Genomic DNA, 18,104 nt, shown 5'->3' with positions numbered 1-18,104 from the left:
AGAATCATACAGGCATTTTGTGGCATGTGTAGTTCTTATTTGTTCTAAATATCACAACAATTTTCAATGATCCATTTGGTTATCATTCACAAATGTGCTACATAGGGAGGGTAGCTAGAAAAAGGAAAGTGCTATAATGGTCCTCACCAACTGCAAGTACACCAGGAACCCACTCTTTTCATGTTGAAATATTCCCTCTAGTATTTCATTCATTCATTCATACATTCTGCAAATATTTATCAACTCTTCCAGAAGCTAAGACTGTATCAGTGAGTACAAGTGTCTCAAGAAAGTATCCTAGCAAATATCTATTCATGTATGGTAGACGAAAATACATATAATGAGTATATGATATGTTTATAAACTGATGCATGCCTTATAAGTACCAAATGTAGAACAGAATGTGGGATTTTACTGTGCTGGATCAGTTTAGAAGTTATATAATAAAGTTTTGTCACTTATACTTGAATGAAAAATCTTACACACACACACACACACACACACACACACACAGAATCATCATTACTTTAGATTTCATAATGGAAACAATAGAAACTTATGTAATCCTACACTACACATCGAGATCTGATGTTATTAAAAGACAAAAGGTTTATATGGACTGAACAGAAGCCATTATATAAGATCTAATTGTAGGGATATGATTATAGCATTTCTCAGTCTAGAGTCTTTTATTATGAGAAAGTCAAAGCTGTGGTAATAAAATCGTGTCCCAAGTTTAAGAAATTAAAAAAGGGTGGCCTCATGGGAAACAGTTTAAAAGAACACACAATTAAACTGGGGAAAATCGAATTGCATAACATTGTAATTACTGATAAAATAAGTCAAGCAGAGATTAAACAGAACTGCCCTAAGGCAAGGGAGAATTGAGTAAGAGATTGATATAATTGCACTTAATACACGTAGGGGTCAACTTTATGCTTAAACTGAACAGGAAAAAAGTTTTCTCCAAGGTACACAAAACTCCAAATCCATCATCCATCTTGAACGTTAACTGTGAGAAGGTATAGAGCAATGCAGAGCATACCTAGAACATTGTAGCCAGCTTTGGCATTCCATACACAATCAGAACTGACAGAACATGGCAAAGACAAGTAATTGTAAAACAGAAATCTGTCAACAGAAATGAAATTTCCTTAGTCTTTTCTTTGAATCAGTGTTACTAAATGCTAAGAGACCTCATTGGGTACCTTATTATAGATGAAAAGAGATAAAAGAAGACAACCATGCTGACAGCGACATGATCATCATTAAAGATGACAGCGTTACTGAAGAACTCAGAATGGAATGATCTTCTTGGTGACGAAGTTTTCTTAAATTCATACACATTCATCACGATAGTTTTTGCTGTCTGTACCTACCTTGGAGTGAAGGGCTGCATTCTCCATGCATCAACTTGATCACACTAAGGTAAGAAGTTTGTCTTTGGCTAATTTCAATGAAATTTCTGTTTTTAATTGTGCAGCTTAGCTACATTTATTAGGTAGCACATTATGATGGTCTTTTAATTTGTTAAAACTTGTTTTCTAGGCACTGGAAATATATTTAACTCGGTTGAAATGCCTACCCAGTATTCTCAAAGTCCTGTTTTTGATCTCTAGCATCCTAAAAAAAGAGTTTTTCTCTTCCATACCCCAAATACGAGTATTAAAGTTCTCATGCATCTTATTAGTAGACCAGAGTAGAAGCAGAACTGTATGAAAGCCATGCTCGAAGCTCAAGGTAATGCTGAAAACAAATTATTATCCCAGTAATAAGTACACTGACAAAATTAAATTTGAGCAAATACTTATACCCTGTCCTCCAAAGGAAACTCAATTTAAATAATTTTCTGTTTTGCATTGAATAACTATTTCAAATTTTATATATTATTGTCTCAAAATAGGAAGTGTACCTCTATTTTTAGAATCTAATTGATAACACTTTTGTTATTTGATGTAAAGAGTGAAATTGTGTTACTTTTACAAATGTTTTACTGGTGTTTCCAGGTATTGCTTAAATTCAGAGAGATCTCGGGTTTAGCAAAGCTCACTCACTAACCTGAAAATACTTACATCTATACTTAACCTTTTTAGATTCTTGATGGTTTAAAAAACAAGAACTATGAGACAAAGTTAAAATAAAGGTAAAGATTTTTAGAATCTTCTTTGATGGGAATGGCTTAAGGGACTACAAGAATATGTCAGCAGGATACCTTGAAGGTTTATAAATGTGAAATAGTACTATTAGCTTGTGTTGTCTTCTGGATCTTATAATAAATCTCAGAAGTTATTTTAGAAAGGTGGGAGGGCAACTGTTATGTACTTGCTTCTAGCAATTTAATGCATTCCTTCCTGGTCATTTCTATAACAAGGCAGGATGTCACTCTCTAACTTTTACAAATACATTCCATCTCCAACTCAGGCTAATGAACTGTAAAATGACTTTATTCTGTTAAAAAGCGGGCTTATTAAGTTAAAGAATAGTGGTGATATATTGCTACTACTACATTCAGATAAAAACTTAAGGATTTATTATAAACACTGACTTCAAGTAGCCACTATTCACAAGTTTTCAGCAACTTAATTATTGTCCCTGCAGTTTACTTTACAAAATAAAAGTGGGTATAGTTTTGTCGAAGTATTTCCCCACCTAGTCTCAGGTCAATGGACCACAAACAGATTACTGAGAGTTTTGCCTTTCCTTTCTGTTACTTTAAAGGCATTCTGGGCATTTCACAGTTTTCCAGTTTGGTTGTTGAAAGTTTCCCTCATTTAAGACTTAATCTATTTGTGTTCAAATCTTTTCTCTTTACAGTCCCTTATTGTTCAGTTAGGGATTGCTGGGTTTGTTGAACGAACAGAGAATATGTCCCAACAGAATTCTCTATAGCTATTCTTGACTTCCAACTTAATAATGTGAGCCCCATAATGCTGTTTCTAACCTGTTTTGGGACTCATCTACCAACTCCAAGTCACTGGACTATTCCGAACACAATGTGAACTGTGGGGTGTCCAGCCTTCCATTTAGAACACACTAGTGCAAACTTTCCTTTACCTTCTGGGATAACTCCACTACCAAAGAGCAATATGAGCACTGCAGTACTATTGGGTTACCATGGCTGTTGCATCGCGATGTTTCAACAAGTCTTCCATTTTGGTCGTAGCATGCCATTGCTTGGTAACGGTATCCTTGTCCACATTCTTTGCTGTCTCCTTGTACTTTCATTCCCAACAGCACTTCAGCCTTCCCTTCTGGTAAAATACAGTCTGACCAGTTTCCCACAGGCTGTGCATTGTATTTGTCACAAGGACAATACTGAGTCTCAATCAGAGGGTACAAATGGGAGTTTTTACATTTGTCCTTCTTTTTACTTTTTCCTGTAAGAGAATTACATTGGAAAATAGCATTATTAATTTCTAACATCCTTAGATTTTTCACATCCTTAAACTTCCGTTCCCTGCTTTTGATTCTATTCAATAGTAGCCTATAAATAAATGATATTTTTTCATTTCTCAGTGCTTTCTAAATACATTTTTGCTGATATTGGGTGCTTTGGGCTTTGCACAGTGGAACTTTTCTTACTTTTTCATTTAAAAATAGTCCACTTTGCATAAAGGATTGTAGTTGATTTTTACACTCTTTGAAATGACTGAAATCCTCGTTTGTACTGACTCAGGAGTTTGTCGCAATTGCACAAACCTCTTCTTTTTAATATATGCAAAAATACAAGAGGCAGAGAGACAGACAACTCATTGGGTTTCATTCTTATTTTTGCTGATTGCAAGGACGTAGCAGAGTTACAAGGGGTTACAATTCAGAAATGGAGATCTGAGGCTCATTTCTTGGTCTCTTATTTTGTATCTTTCAAAATTTCTGAACAATAGTCTTTTCTGACATACTGGTGACTAATACAGAAAATACTAGTAGTACTCAAAAGAAGATTTTGGTACCAGAATAACACATTTTAAATGTTTTGAATCCAAAGAAACTCTCTCCTAGAAATCCTTATATATGTAATACATGTACTTTAAAATTACATATTTAATTTTGCTAGTCCTATTATATGAAATGTTCATGATACATAATTATAATTCTGCCACATATAACATATTCTTTAAATACTTCATGAGACTTAATAACATACTTATTTCTAATTTACACACACACACACACTATATATATATACATATACATATATATATGGTTTGAATATGAAGTTTTCCAGGGTCTTCAGTCTTCATTTTACTTTGGTAAATGACAACGATTTGACAACTATTAACAGTCAACATTTTGCTTTCTTTTTTCTTTTCCTTTTTGTCCCTGACAGTATGCCCAAATGCACCCAGTTTCAGTGTAGCCATGTCACTGCCTTTATCGCTTTTTAAAGCCATTGTGACTGTATTTCAGCACAGCTTTCAGACAGAGTAAATGCTGAATTTCTCACCACAGGAGATAAGCTATGTGCTGAGGCTGTCGTCCTGAGGAAAGGCTGAGATGGTAAAGGGGTAGCCTCTACTCCTTGCTCCAGGTACGTCAAATATTCCGGGCAATGCACTAAAGGTGCACGATTAAATGATACTAATGCTTTATTGTTTGTTGCATAGGAAATTAGTTTGCCTTATCTTTCTTCCAAAATGATAAGCTTCTATTATTGTTACCTTGCATTAAAATACACATTTCAATATGCTGAAATATTCAGTATAACTACAGCAACAACAAGAATCTTCAGGTATACGGTCCACATGCTCTTGGTTTGAGTTTTATTGCATTATTTTGTCATGCTAAGAGTTGCCTTTAGCATCCAAATTATTCTTACCAACAATAGCACGCTTTCTGGTCCTAACTGCACCGCAGTCTCCATTGCATGAAGAAAACTTGGACCAGCTGGTAAATTGACAGTCGTCTTGGCAGGGGATCTGGCAAGCCTGGGTCAGGGCTGGCACAGGGCCTGCATACTGGAGGCACTCCTGGATGCTAGCCTGCCCTCCATCTTGTTTTCGACAAGTAATGGCTGAAAGAAAAGCATGTGCCTAATTACTCCATACTTTAAAAATTAAAAGCATTTTCACAGAGTGAGGAATCCTCTTCTAATTCCCAGTTTACAGTAGAAATGTGGTTAGAATATTTCCAAAAATTACAGTAGACATAAAAGTGTGTGTGTGTGTGTATGTGGTGTATGCTCTGTGAGTGCACAATTGGAAGTCAGAGTTTGAAATTGAGTGTCTTCTCTCTCTCTCTTCTTAGTCTTGAGAAAGGGTGTCTCACAGAACCTGGAGGTCAACCATTGTTAAGACTGGCTGTCCTATAACCCTGAGCATCCTCTGGCATTTGCCTCCTAGTGCTGGATTATAGATATGCTCTACTGCACCCTGCTTTTATGTGGGCGTTGGGAATCACACTAACATACTCATGCTTGTTCACACTCAACTTACTGAGGCATCTCCCCAACCCTTCATATTCTTTAAATAACACATAGCCTTCCTTCATTGGCTATTGTGGCACAAGAAAACACACCATAACACACACACACACACACACACACACACACACACGCATGCACGCATGCACACAGTGACATTTAGCAAATTTTACTAGATTCTATAATGATTTAAATTCATTTCACATGTGGGTTAGATTTAGAAATTAGTTTTAACAAATAAATCATGTATGGATGGATTCTTGTTTTTGTTGACCATGGAATATTTGCCACAGTGCTAGAAGCAAATCAGATGTCATCAATGTTGTTGTAGGACATCAAGCAATCTAACATTTATATAAAAATTCTCAGTGAATGCCCAATGGTTAGTAAATTGTGGGGGTACAACACACTTATGCAACTTGTCTTACAGACATATTAGCATAGAAAGCACCATTTTCTTCCACACAGAGTATACTGTGCTGTTTTCTGAGTGGTTAATAGGAGGCAGCATCAAAGCCCTCCATCACTTGTAAACTTAATTAAGTTCATCACATTGCAGAAATATTAACTCTGAATTTAAAAAATAATTTTGGAGACTTTAATAATGATCCATTTTAATTCACATAACGATTCCATCCATGTTCCATCCATAACATGTTCCAGTTATTTATTTAGAGAAACAGTTTTATTAGACACAAAACATATAGACAACACTGCTTTTTAATGTTTAACAGTTCTTAAAAAATCAAGTAATACAGTTTCTCTCCTCTTTCTACCATTTACTCTATAGATTGTTAAAAACCATTCATTCATTTATCAAGAAAGCAAAAAAACATTTAAACTTTGGTCATCAATTGAAATATTCATTAAATTATGATATATGGCCTCATTCATACTAATTTGTATGACCATTTCAGGTTTATGGGGGATGCAGAAATGCCTGTGCTCTCTAGTTTGCTCCAGGACCCCATCATCATGAAATTAAGGTTGACATGATGCCCTGAATTTCAGCTGTGACACAGGGGTCTCCAGATGAGCTCATACTCTCTGCACCTGTGAGCTGAGACCTAACTTGAGCAGTGCAGGGTGTGTAATGGGCATGTAAATTGAAGTAGCTGCCAACTGGAGAAAGGAAGATGTTCCCTGCAAGGTGAGCCCAATGTGGAACAAATGCATGCAGATATTTCATTCTGCAAGAGCAGCTCCAGGACTTCTATGCTTTGAATGGAGTCTTATCATACACTCTAGTTTTGTAGAGCCAATTTGTGTAAAAAGAGGTCCTTGAATAGTGACGTCTTAATGCTTGGAATGGTGGACATTACAAAAACCAGGTGACAAAATAAGGTCACTCTCACCACTTTTTGGTAGACTGGCATGGTCACAGAAGTCTAAGGTAGTGGTTGTGTCAGGCTGCAAGGTAGAATAAGCTGGTTAACTTTTGGAATATAGTTTTCTTACTAAACTCAAAGGTTTTTATTTCATTGGCTAAGGACAAGGTCCTGAGTATTCAAGTCTTTTGCAGCTCTGATGGTATTAATTTGCTGGCTGGATGAAAGTTACTGCTCTAGGAGTTATTCAACACCTCTGTTCTTGGATTATCCAAGATGTGTCTGTACCAAAGCTGCTATTTGTTCAAGGCACAAGAGTTCTGGCCAAGTATAGTGGTTAAGTTGGAAGCTTCTCTAGTACTTAGTTACTATGTCCACTTTTGGAAAACAATGGTATATGGGTCTGGATCTCTAAACAAGTTATTGTTCTCTTGAAAAGGTATTATGGGCACTTGTCCAGGGATGTATCAAAGTGAATATATCTTTATTCTGCAAGAAAACCATCTGTAGTACAGTAGAGGTGGAATGTTCTGATGGATTTCACACTCTTTACTCCTGCCATTTGCAAATAGGATCAACCACTTGCACACCATAAACTCAGGAAGTTCCCAAAGTTTATCAACAAGGTTGTCCCAAAGATACTGAAAGGGAATACTTGAGAAATGAAAATATTTGACATTTTACTAGTTGGGATATGTAGAACCTCCAAAAATGATTAATTTGGAATATAAGATATGTGACTGTGTTAGAGTTCTTAGCTCTGAAGATGGCTGTAGTGTTTTTAAATACATTTTTATTTAAATTATAAAGTCTTATTTTACATATCAATCCCAGTTCCCTCTCCCTCCTGTTCTCCCATGCCCCCCACCAACTTCCAATCCCATGGCCCATCCACTCCCCAGGGAGAGTGAGGCCACCTATAGAGGATCATCAAAGTGTGTCACATCATTTGGGGCAGGGCCTAGGCCCTTCCTCATGTACATATAGGGAATGGGGTCCCAAAGCCCATTAGCGCACTAGGGATAAATACTGGTTCCACTGCCAGAGGCCCCATAGACTGCCCAGGCTTCCCAACTGACACACACGTTCAGGGGGTCTGGTCCAGTCTTATGTGGTTCCCCAGCTGTCAGACTGGGGTCCCTAGCTTCCACTTGCTTAGGTCAGCTGTTGCTTTGGGTTTCCCCAAAGGTCTTGACTCCTTTGTCTAGTATTTGTAACTAAAATTAAGGATTATAAATGTAATTTTGGGGTCTTTGAAATGAAATGAAATTTACCTACTTACCTAACATGCCTCTCTGAAATGGAGACTCAAATATAAATCTTTTGAGAAAGTTAATAAAGTTGCCTTGAGTTCTCCATGAGGATCTTAGTCTCTCTCTCTCTCTCAAATCTTATTTTAGAATTACTCCATGTATCATCATATTGTGATGTAAGAAAGAAATTCTGAATAACTCCACTACCAATATAATTATATAAATAAATTAACATTGTTGATAAATATAGTATTCAGTAAAAACAAAAGGTCTTTTTCCTCAATACTGAGGCATGGCGTAAAATCTTGTTAGTACTTCAGCTAGTTGAAAAAGAAAACAAATGTGTAAAATTCCCATATCTGTTTCCAGAAATCTGCTCAGCACTTCACTTCCCTTATCTGAGATTTTTCAACAGTTCACTTTTGTAATGAATCACACAATGTTATCCAAACAAGAGCAAGAACACAGTTTGTACAATATATTGAAAATTTATCATACATCTTAGTCTGTTTGTATTCTAACGTAGAGAAAACAATTCAAACATAGAAATGCAGTCTAAAATGAACTTCCTACTACTGGGTGAGGAAAATATAAATGTTTGGAGAAGGAACCATCAACTTTGTAAACCTTAAAAATCATTTGTGAGCCACCGAAAATGGGGGGGGCATTAATACCAACTTGGCTTCTTGGCATTTCAAAAAGTTACACATACCCAAGCAATTTTGACTGTATTTTCGTCTGTCTTCATGTATTGTGATTATACAAATTCTCCTTTGTGTTGAGGCCTTATTAGCAAGATTAGTCAAAATAATGCATTCTATGAAGACTGGATCACAAAAACTTCTCGGTGAGATTAGCAACTATCAAAACAGTTCTTTTAAAGGGAAATACTAGAGTTAACATTATGTTGACTATATACATTCATTTCATTTATGAAATACAACGATATAGATATCACAGGAAATTTCATGTGTTCCAGGAGAAAGTGGCTCCAGCTGGCTTAAAGCATGAGACACAAGTATACTAACTATGGATTAAAGATGAATAACCTTAGGCAAACATAGTCCAGCAAGACTCAGAAATTGCCGGGCGGTGGTGGCACACGCCTTTAATCCCAGCACTCGGGAGGCAGAGGCAGGCGGAGCTCTGTGAGTTCGAGGCCAGGCTGGACCGACAGCCTCCAAAACAGAGAAACCCTGTCTCGTAAAAACAAAAAAAAAAAAAAAAATAAAGAGTCAGAAATGTTAAAAAGGCAAGTAAGAAATTTAGTTTCTCTAGCAAATAAATGCTATAAGAGAAACAACCCAAAGTGGGATAAAAGCAATTCACAAAGACACACTAATCAAAGAAAATTTATTGACATTAGGGGGAATAATTTGAAAAACGATTGTTTAAACATTTTTATGAATGTATATGATGTGTGTGTGTATATGTCTCTCTCTGTGTGTGTTCCTGTGAGAATGCTTATGCTTGTCAATATAGGCTTGCACATGCCACTGTACACGTGTAGAGTTCAGACAACACCCTCAGATTGATGCTTACATTCCACTCTGCTTGAAGCCAAGGCAGGTCTGATTTTCACAGATGTGTGTATCAGCCCACCACTTGGCCCACAGCTTCTAGAGATTCTGTTTCTGCCTCCCCTCTTAATGGTGTTGCCTTGGAATTACAGCGTGTGTTGTGTGTTCAGCTTTACATGGGTTATGGGTATAAACACTCAGGTCATAAGCTTGTGTAGCAAGTGACTTATGTACTGAACCATGTTCCTATGTTAAAAATAAGACATCATTAAATTATTATTAATCATGTGTAAAGTGATACTATCTTTTTCATGTTAGAAAAGATTGAAATGTCTACAGGAATTAAATATTTTATCTAGGCATTGCTTTTAAATACTTCGGGAAAATTCTTTTATAGTATTCAGGGAGTGACAGATGACACTGAATAAATGACAACCAAACTGTGAATGCTCATTCCAGTCTCTCCATTTTTAAAACAACTTCCAAATTTAGGTATCAAAGCCTAATAAGTTGAATAACCAATTTCAGAATATTTTTGTGTAAATCTGTTTCAGAACTATGTTTTAGATTTATTTCATTTTTAAGCTATATGATGTGTGTCCTCGTAGTAGTATGTAAACATCAGAGCAGCTGCCCTCAGAGGCCATAAGAGGTTATTGGACCTCTTGGAGCTAGAGTTGGCATTATACATATGTTGGGAACTTAATCTCTACAGAAGTGGTAGAAGATAGGAAGACATGGTAGCACACAGTTTTAATCTCAGTACTCAGGAGACAGAGGAAGGCACATCTCTGCGAGTTCAAGGCCGGCTTGGATTGTATAGTGAGTTTCTGGCTAGCTGGGGCTACAATGGAAGACCCTGTCTTGAAAACATAAACAAACAAACAAAAGAACATGCAGTCTAAGCTCCAAAGTGTTGAGCCAACAGCCCTGACAACTGTATTTTAATAGAAAAATATTAAAGGTTCAAGGAATGAGAGGAAACAGAGACAGCACTGTTGAGTTAACAGCAGATAGAGATGGGTACATGTTGATATGAGTATCAGTTTGAAGTCACTGACAGAACTTGGAGTCAGTAAATCTAATAACACAAAAATGTCCTTTCTCTTCTTCATTTTCTTGAAGAGGTAGAAACTCTCCCATTATTCATGTTGCACAGAAGTGGGGAATTCAAGTAGACGGTGTATTACTCTGCAGTATGTAAGCTCATGCTGTCATTTTACTTAACTAATCAGTGAAATAAATTGCTAACTCTAAAATGTGTACACTGTTCATTATTGGAAGCAGAATCTATATCTTGATGTAATGAATGCTGTTGAATTATGTGTAGCAAAGAGGTCAAGGGGCTCTAAAACCTTATTTATTATATTGAGTGGTATAAACATGATGTATCCTACCACAATAGTGTCTGGGTGACATTTCAGAAGTAATGTGCTTAGCTGGTAAGTTGATTACATGAGTTGTTTTCCCATAGTTTTATGAGCAAATGGCAACAATGAGAATGAAATCATATAAAAATGAAACAGAAAAGACTTAGCATGAATAGAAGCTTGTTACCAAGAGACATAATTGTGCCTAGATCCAGCCTATAAATAATGCAAGAGCACCCCAGTTGTTTCCTAGGTAGATATAATTACCCTGGTCTTTCTTTGTAGCAAAAAGATTTTCACTGACATAGTTGCTAAATTACACTTCCTAATTACAATTTGTGAACAAAACCCTGTCAGAATGTAAAAAAAATACTTCTTTTTAAAATTACTCTTAGTTTCCAATGGTCCCTGTGTCATTGATGCACATAATATATTTGAAAATATCCACACTGCTTACTAGGAAAAAATGTTAGCTCCCAGAAGAATAGCTCAGATCGAGATCAGATACACTGGAGTGGAGATGTTGGAAGGTGTAGGTAAATGCATGGGCACATGTGGAACATCCAGGAGCAAACATAGCCACGGGATGGTGTCACATGTATTTTATGAGCTGCTATTTGAAAAGTGGCAAATGCTGGCAAACAGTTGGTAGCAAGGGTTTTGGAGGAATATAAGACTGAATGAGAATTTCCAAGTGTACTAAGATGCTGAGATCCAGAGATAACCAGATACAGCACTTGAAATGGAACTAATTATAAAAGCTTTACATAACCTTTATAAAAATGAAATGTACAAAATTTAGGAAGCAATTAATCAGTATAATAAATCCAAAGAAGATTATAAAACTATAACATGTAAGTTTCCTTAAAGTAACATTCTCTCTTTGTTAGTTATTTTCTGCTTCTCTTTTCTTCTTTTTATTTGAATTTTGTCTGTAAACAAATAGAGTTATAAGTATTGCTGAAATAACCTGACTCAGATATGTGGTCTGATCTGATCTTAATAATTCCTCTTAAAACTTTTAAAAAATAATGAAATAGACAACAGGCATTAGCTAAATCATAATACAAGCATCACTACAGGATTAACACACTGAAATCCAAGATTTAACAACATTTTGCCATAAATAGCAACATGCTGTTCACTTACATATTTCTAGTCCACATTCCACACATTATTTAGATTTAATTTTGACTACATAAAGCATCCCTGACAGGAGATGGCAAAGGTAACCAACGTGAATACTGAACTAAAACAATTTTGGTACTATTTACATGAAAGCTTTACATTTAATTTCTCTGACTTTCGTACACTGCTCTTTCACTAACGTGGAACAAATAATGAGGCCCAGAATTACATACTCCTAATTAAATAGCAGAAGCTGCCATTTTTCTTTAGAACAATTGTTGAGAAAAAATGAGGAAATGATCTGAAATATATCATTACTAGTTTTTTTTTATATTCCTTGACTTTTGAACTTTTGCTGGCTCCTTGCTCTCTAGAGGGTGCCCTGTTGTGCTGTACTTCCGATCTGTAATTTCTCTGACTCATATACCGTGTTGCCATCCATGACTCTACAGGAGGTTATATTTTTGATTTTTTGCATAGAGCTGCTTGTGTCCAGGCCACTGTGAAATCCTCTTGGTCCAGGCAGGGTTAAGAGGGTGCAGCCTTCATCCTCTTTCATGTCTACATTCTGAATCTCCAGCCTGTTCCTGCCCCTTGACCTAGTGTATGCCAACTCTGGCTCCAGGTATATCAGTATTCCACTGGGATCATCCATCCATAAAGAACAGTAATCTTGAATGTCCTTCAGACTTTCTGGTTTCCTAGAGTCCACTGGTCTTGAAGTACTAATTTTTTTGATCATTATGAAGTGATACTTCCAGTCTGACCTGGGCCTTTGCTTTCTTCTAGTATCCATTAAGTACTTTCTAGACACTGACTATTATCTATAGGCCATTACTCAGTCTATGTTAGTTGCAGACAGTCAATCAACCTTTCCATCGTCTTCTCACGTTGGATGCCTCCTAATCTCACTGTAGCCTGGGCCACCACCTCTGCTCTGGTGGCTGGTGAAAGAAGACAGAGAATTAGAAGCCCAAGTCTTTGGTACATACCTGCATAGATACTGGCTACATGCTGGCTAATGTCCAGAGCCTGGCTGATCTGAGGGGTCTGAGAAATTGGGAATTAATTGGTGGAGAAATTTGAGGAGTTGTCATACTCATGCAGTCAACAGAAGAAGGTATGAGATCTAAACTCAGGTGTTGGCTGCCCAAAACTATTATGGTTGTGAGACACACATTTTATTTCTAATGCAAATGCAGTGCTAACTTAATCCATAAATAGGGCTAGAATCCAACAATGCATACACTTATAAAGCTGTGACTTAATCTTCTAAATTCCATCTGAATAGTAGAAAGGTGAATAGACAGAACAGACAGTAGAGGTTGCAGTTCTATGATATGTTTACATACAAACGAATCGAGCAGTAAGAAATAGCTTTTAACATCGCCAAATCCTGTTATTTCTTTAGAATGTCTTTCTTTCTTTCTTGTTCTTAAGCAATTAAACAATTTTCTAGGTCTGTTTTTGTTTTTAATTGGAAAAAAACCATTCTTTTTCTCTTGGTATGCCAGTCCCCGAGGGATGTCTGTCTGCCTCAAATGCATCCAGAGAAGCCTCAGAGAAACCAGTCAATACATTTCCCTTAAGTGCATAGATTTTACATCGTGCTCTTTTCCTTGAATCACCCCATGCTTAAATGTAATTTCCTCTTTCACTGGGTGCATGGCAATAGTTACCTTTGGTTTCTTCCTTCAAATTATCTGTGGTTGTTGTGCTTTTACAATAACATATGCATTAATAATTTGCCTGTGTGTTCTAGAATATTTCATACCATTTAAATTATCCATATATTTTATTCTCTCAGCTGGTGAAGAGCATAAGGCTTGTGTATTGTGTATTTAACAAATAATTGTTTATGCAGCCATTATTTATATTTAGTAGTATTCAGGAAATTTACATTGCCTTTTGGGACTGGTATTACCTGGTTTATACAGTCTTTTGAGAAAGTTCAATACAAAAGACTTTTATAGACCCCTGCATCATGATAGTAAGTGTAAGACATTGATGATATGGTCTGAGTTGTAATTCCCTAAAATTAATAGATTGAGGCTCTAATTCCAGTTTAATAGAGTTATGAGATGGAAATTTGAGGAGGTAATTAGTGTCAAATCTGTTCACATGAGTGTTTTCTTATGACGATATTGATGATCTTACAAAAATGAGACGAGAGAGAGCTCCTGCTCCCTGTTCACATGTCTCTGCCTCTTTGCATCTCTGCCTGCTCTGTCTCTGCCTATCTCTTTTACTCTGTATTCTATAAATTACAGGGAAAATGCTCTCTGATAGCCAAGAAAAAAAGCCTTCACCAGAAATTGAGTTGATTAGCACTTTCAACTTGTCATACATTGTCATAGCATCTACAGCACACTAGTGACGATGTATTTATTTTACAAAAGACTGTTAGATTTCTACTGCATTCCACATTATGTTTAAAGAAAGTTTCTGTCTAAAGTTGCTTTGGTATATAGGACCGAATTTAGTGTTATACTTTTCTAGTGATGTGGAAACTCTAGTCTTCTGATAAAAACTGAACCACAACAGGATCTTGCAAATGATGTGCTGAGATGTGCATATTTATTATACAGAACATTCCTCTCTATGCAATACATCATGCATAAGCCAGAAATTGAAGTCTAGATGTGATATGATTCTTATTTAGAGAAAAGAATTGCAAAGACCTAGAACAATTTCTGCCTCTTGTTTTCCTCACTCTCTGGATTTTCAGGGTTTGTCTTTAGCCTTTTTTTTCTTTAAAGACTTTACTGTTGGAGTTCAAAAAGTCAATGCTGTATTCTGATATTTCCAAAAGAATGCTGCTGTTTCATTCTTTTTTCTTCCTTTTTAAATTTAAGTTAGAAACAATCTTGCTTCACAGCTCCTTCTCCCTCCCCCTCCTCCCCCTCACCCCACCACCAGGCCCCCTACTCTGATTCTCAAGGAGGGTGAAGCCCTCCATAGAGGATCACCAGAGTCTGTCATTTCATCCAGGGCAGGGCCTAGGCCTTTCCTCACATTCTTAAGGGAGTTGTTCTTATTACTGTAATAGAAATGGGTATGACTGTGTTCCAATGCAAAGTTAACTACAAAGAAACAGACTGTGCACTGGATTTGGTTGACAAGTCATAGTTTAGGCAAACCATTTCACAAAGGCCATGTGTTAAATATATCTATTTTTATAGTTCTAGCATGGTATTCACTAGTAAAGGCTATATTTTGATTCATATAATGAATTTATGATGTTAAAAAGGAAATGTTATGTAAAGTTTAGTAAGTTATAGAGAAATTAATTTTAATCTAAATTCTTTAGTTTAAAAGGAATAACTGGAGAGCCATGGAATCTGGTAGGCTGGAGAAAGAAGAATACTAATGGAAAAATATTATTAGCATGTTTTATATAAATACATACAATATCTTAGATATTTGAGATTTTTTATAGTATAACAAATCACTCTGTGGAGTATTGGTCAAATAACCATTTCCTAGTCCTTTACAGTTACATGTTTCAATTTCAGATTAGATGCTTTCTACTTGGTGACTATACTATACAAATTACACAAACTACAATTTCCCAAATTAGCTTTGCATTCAGAATCAATAATATCCACTAACAGAACTATTATTGGGCTGAAAATATTGGAATTAAGGAGTACAAGGTTCAACTTTAACTCTTATTTCTACTCTCCATTCTGTTCTCTGCTGTGAAGTCCTGCAAACATCTTCATTATTTTAAATCCAATATCTATTTATTTTTGTCTGTTTTCATACTGAGGCTCTTATCTGAGCCCCTGATACCTCGGCCTTTTATTGTTCCAACAGTGTCTTTGCTGGAAGCTGGACCCAAGTGTCTTATCATTCTAATTTATTCTGCATACACTGACAGATAAGATGTTGCTTTCATCAGACCTTGCTCGTTTCACTTATTGAACACTGTCTCAAACACTAATCCTGACATTTATAGGTCTCCACAAAAATCTCCCCAGGCTGCAGCTCACATCTCTGTGGCCTCAACCTACCTAATTTTCTTTGAGCTTATTAATTATGTTTTTTGTTTTTACCTCAAATGCTTATTCTAGGAAGATGGGACAAGTCAATTAGAAGCCAGTCCTTCAAGTCTTTCTCACTCCTTCAACTTCAAATGATCAGATTTGCAATTGCTTTTTGTGTTTAAATCCTATTTGTTGGGTAGGTGTAAATGATCTCGTTTCCCTAAGAAACCCAAGCTCCTTGGTTTCAATAGTCCCATCTTTTCACAACGCCCATGGTTCTCTCTGCACAGCCTCCTCAATGCAGTCACAAATGAATGAGTAGATGACTTAGAAAGTCTGACATACTAGACAACACAGACATACCCATTCTGTAGAATTTGTTGATTTAACTAATGCAACGTGATTACTTCAATCACTAAAAGAAACCATTTTCTTTAATTTTATTTTGCCTGTGACCATATGATGTCAATGATAAAGACAATGAGACATTGACAAGCTAATCATTCACAATTCTGGAATCAACCATGAATATCAATGTAAGAAAACATTTCTTTCTTTCTGAGAAAAAATGTAATTCTCTCCATCTCATGCCCATAGGAACATAGGTAAGGAAAATAAATCTCCACAGGCTGGAATAAAAAGATAAGAAGTCTCTTTCCTTGAAAGTTCTTTTCCTAAAGTTAATTACACATAAACCAGTTGCTAAATTGCAACTTTGTCTTCCCAGATTTCCTGAAACAGATATTTCTGGGCCAGACTGAACAGTGTGGGGTCTGGGCCAGGATTAGAAAGCATTGCTTAAAGACTGGGGGAGGAAGAGCCACCAAACAGGAAGCCAACAAATGAACATTCAAAAGCCAGGAGAAAGTGTCACTGAATAAGCCAAAGACAACGTCCCTTTTCCTAGAGGAAGTGGGTAAGTGTATTAAATATTAATATGTACTCGGTAGGACAAGAAAAGAACAGTCTATGAGATTTGGAAATGATAAAGCTAATGATCTTCATAAAATAAATTTCTGTACAGACAGTGTGTCTAAAGAGCAAGATGTCCTTGCTCATACTGTTGTTTCTGTGCCCTGTGACATTCTGTACACAGTCATCAGGGTCACGGACTGACAGGAAGAAGGAATTGTCTTTCAATGAAGACAATATGAGTCCAGGTCTGCAAGGCTTTTGTATTTTTAGCCTCAACGGGAAGAAGTGACTCATTCAAGTTTGTACAGATTTTAATAATAGAGTTTTGAATTATAAAGCCATCTCACATATATACTTACTTTCATCATATTAGTTATGGCTACTATTGCTTTGATGGAGCACCAGGACTAAAAGCAAACTGAGAATGAAAGAGTTTATTTGGATTATGATTTCATACCACTGTTTGTCATTGAAGGAAGTCGGGACAGAAACTGAAGCAGGGCAGGAATGTGTAGGAGGAGCTGAGGTGGAAGCCATGAAGGAATGGATTGCTCCTCAAGGCTTGTTCAATCCACTTTCTTAAAGAACCCAGGACCACCAGGCCAGGACGGCACCACAGACAATGGGCTGGACCCTCCCACATCAATAACTAATTAAGAAAATGTACCACAGGCCTACTTACAGGCCAATCTATGGAGACATTTTTCTCAGCTGAGGCTCTCTACTCTCAGATGACTCTATCTCTGTCAAAGTTGACACAAAACCAGCCAGCACAATCGTATCCAACATTTCTTTTAGTGGAATTCTTTAATATATATCTTTCATGTTCTGACCATTGATCTATGAATACTATTTGTGTGTGATTATATATTAAAAATGGAAGAATCCTACATTTGGACCAGAGTTTTTCTTTGCCACATATGAGGGTAACTAGATGAGGAAAGCTCACCTTTCATTTGTACTAGAATTGGAACTGAAGCTTGTATGTCTTGACTTCCAAACTCACCCATACCCCTGATCATTAGCAACTCTGTGTAGAACCAGAAATGTACATGAATTCACAATTGGTTTGAAGGAAGACTTATCAGTGAGTGGTAAGACTTTGCAGTACTCATTTGTTTTTAGGAAAAATTTACAATGGGAATGGTGACTTTGGTTCAACATAGCTCTAGTCAGAGTAAT

The 18,104-nt window shown here is 36.5% G+C and overlaps 1 protein-coding gene and 1 long non-coding RNA gene across 3 annotated transcripts in view; one reads left to right on the top strand and one right to left on the bottom strand.

Moving 5' to 3' along the window:
- The window catches only part of Thsd7a (thrombospondin type 1 domain containing 7A), a 407,489-nt gene that overhangs the window by 52,919 nt on the left and 336,466 nt on the right, over positions 1–18,104 (bottom strand). For both annotated transcript variants that reach the window (XR_005869715.1, XM_005080956.4), the window contains exons 12-13: positions 4,817–5,011; positions 3,114–3,377 (exon numbers count right to left, since the gene is read on the bottom strand). Coding sequence is in view for 1 of the 2 variants with exons in the window: in XM_005080956.4 (XP_005081013.2) it covers positions 3,114–3,377; positions 4,817–5,011 (459 nt within the window). In the remaining variant the exon portion in view is untranslated. The remainder of the gene's footprint in view (positions 1–3,113; positions 3,378–4,816; positions 5,012–18,104) is intronic.
- LOC121132997 lies at positions 1,226–16,917 on the top strand. Its single transcript, XR_005869716.1, has 3 exons — positions 1,226–1,428; positions 4,450–4,528; positions 16,735–16,917. It is a non-coding gene; the product is annotated as an uncharacterized LOC121132997 (long non-coding RNA).

The sequence above is a fragment of the Mesocricetus auratus genome, unplaced genomic scaffold (genome assembly GCF_017639785.1).
Source record: "Mesocricetus auratus isolate SY011 unplaced genomic scaffold, BCM_Maur_2.0 Super-Scaffold_100019, whole genome shotgun sequence".
NCBI lineage: Eukaryota > Metazoa > Chordata > Mammalia > Rodentia > Cricetidae > Mesocricetus > Mesocricetus auratus.
The sequence above is the reverse complement of the archived record's forward strand: the minus strand, read 5'-3'. Positions and strand labels throughout refer to the sequence as shown.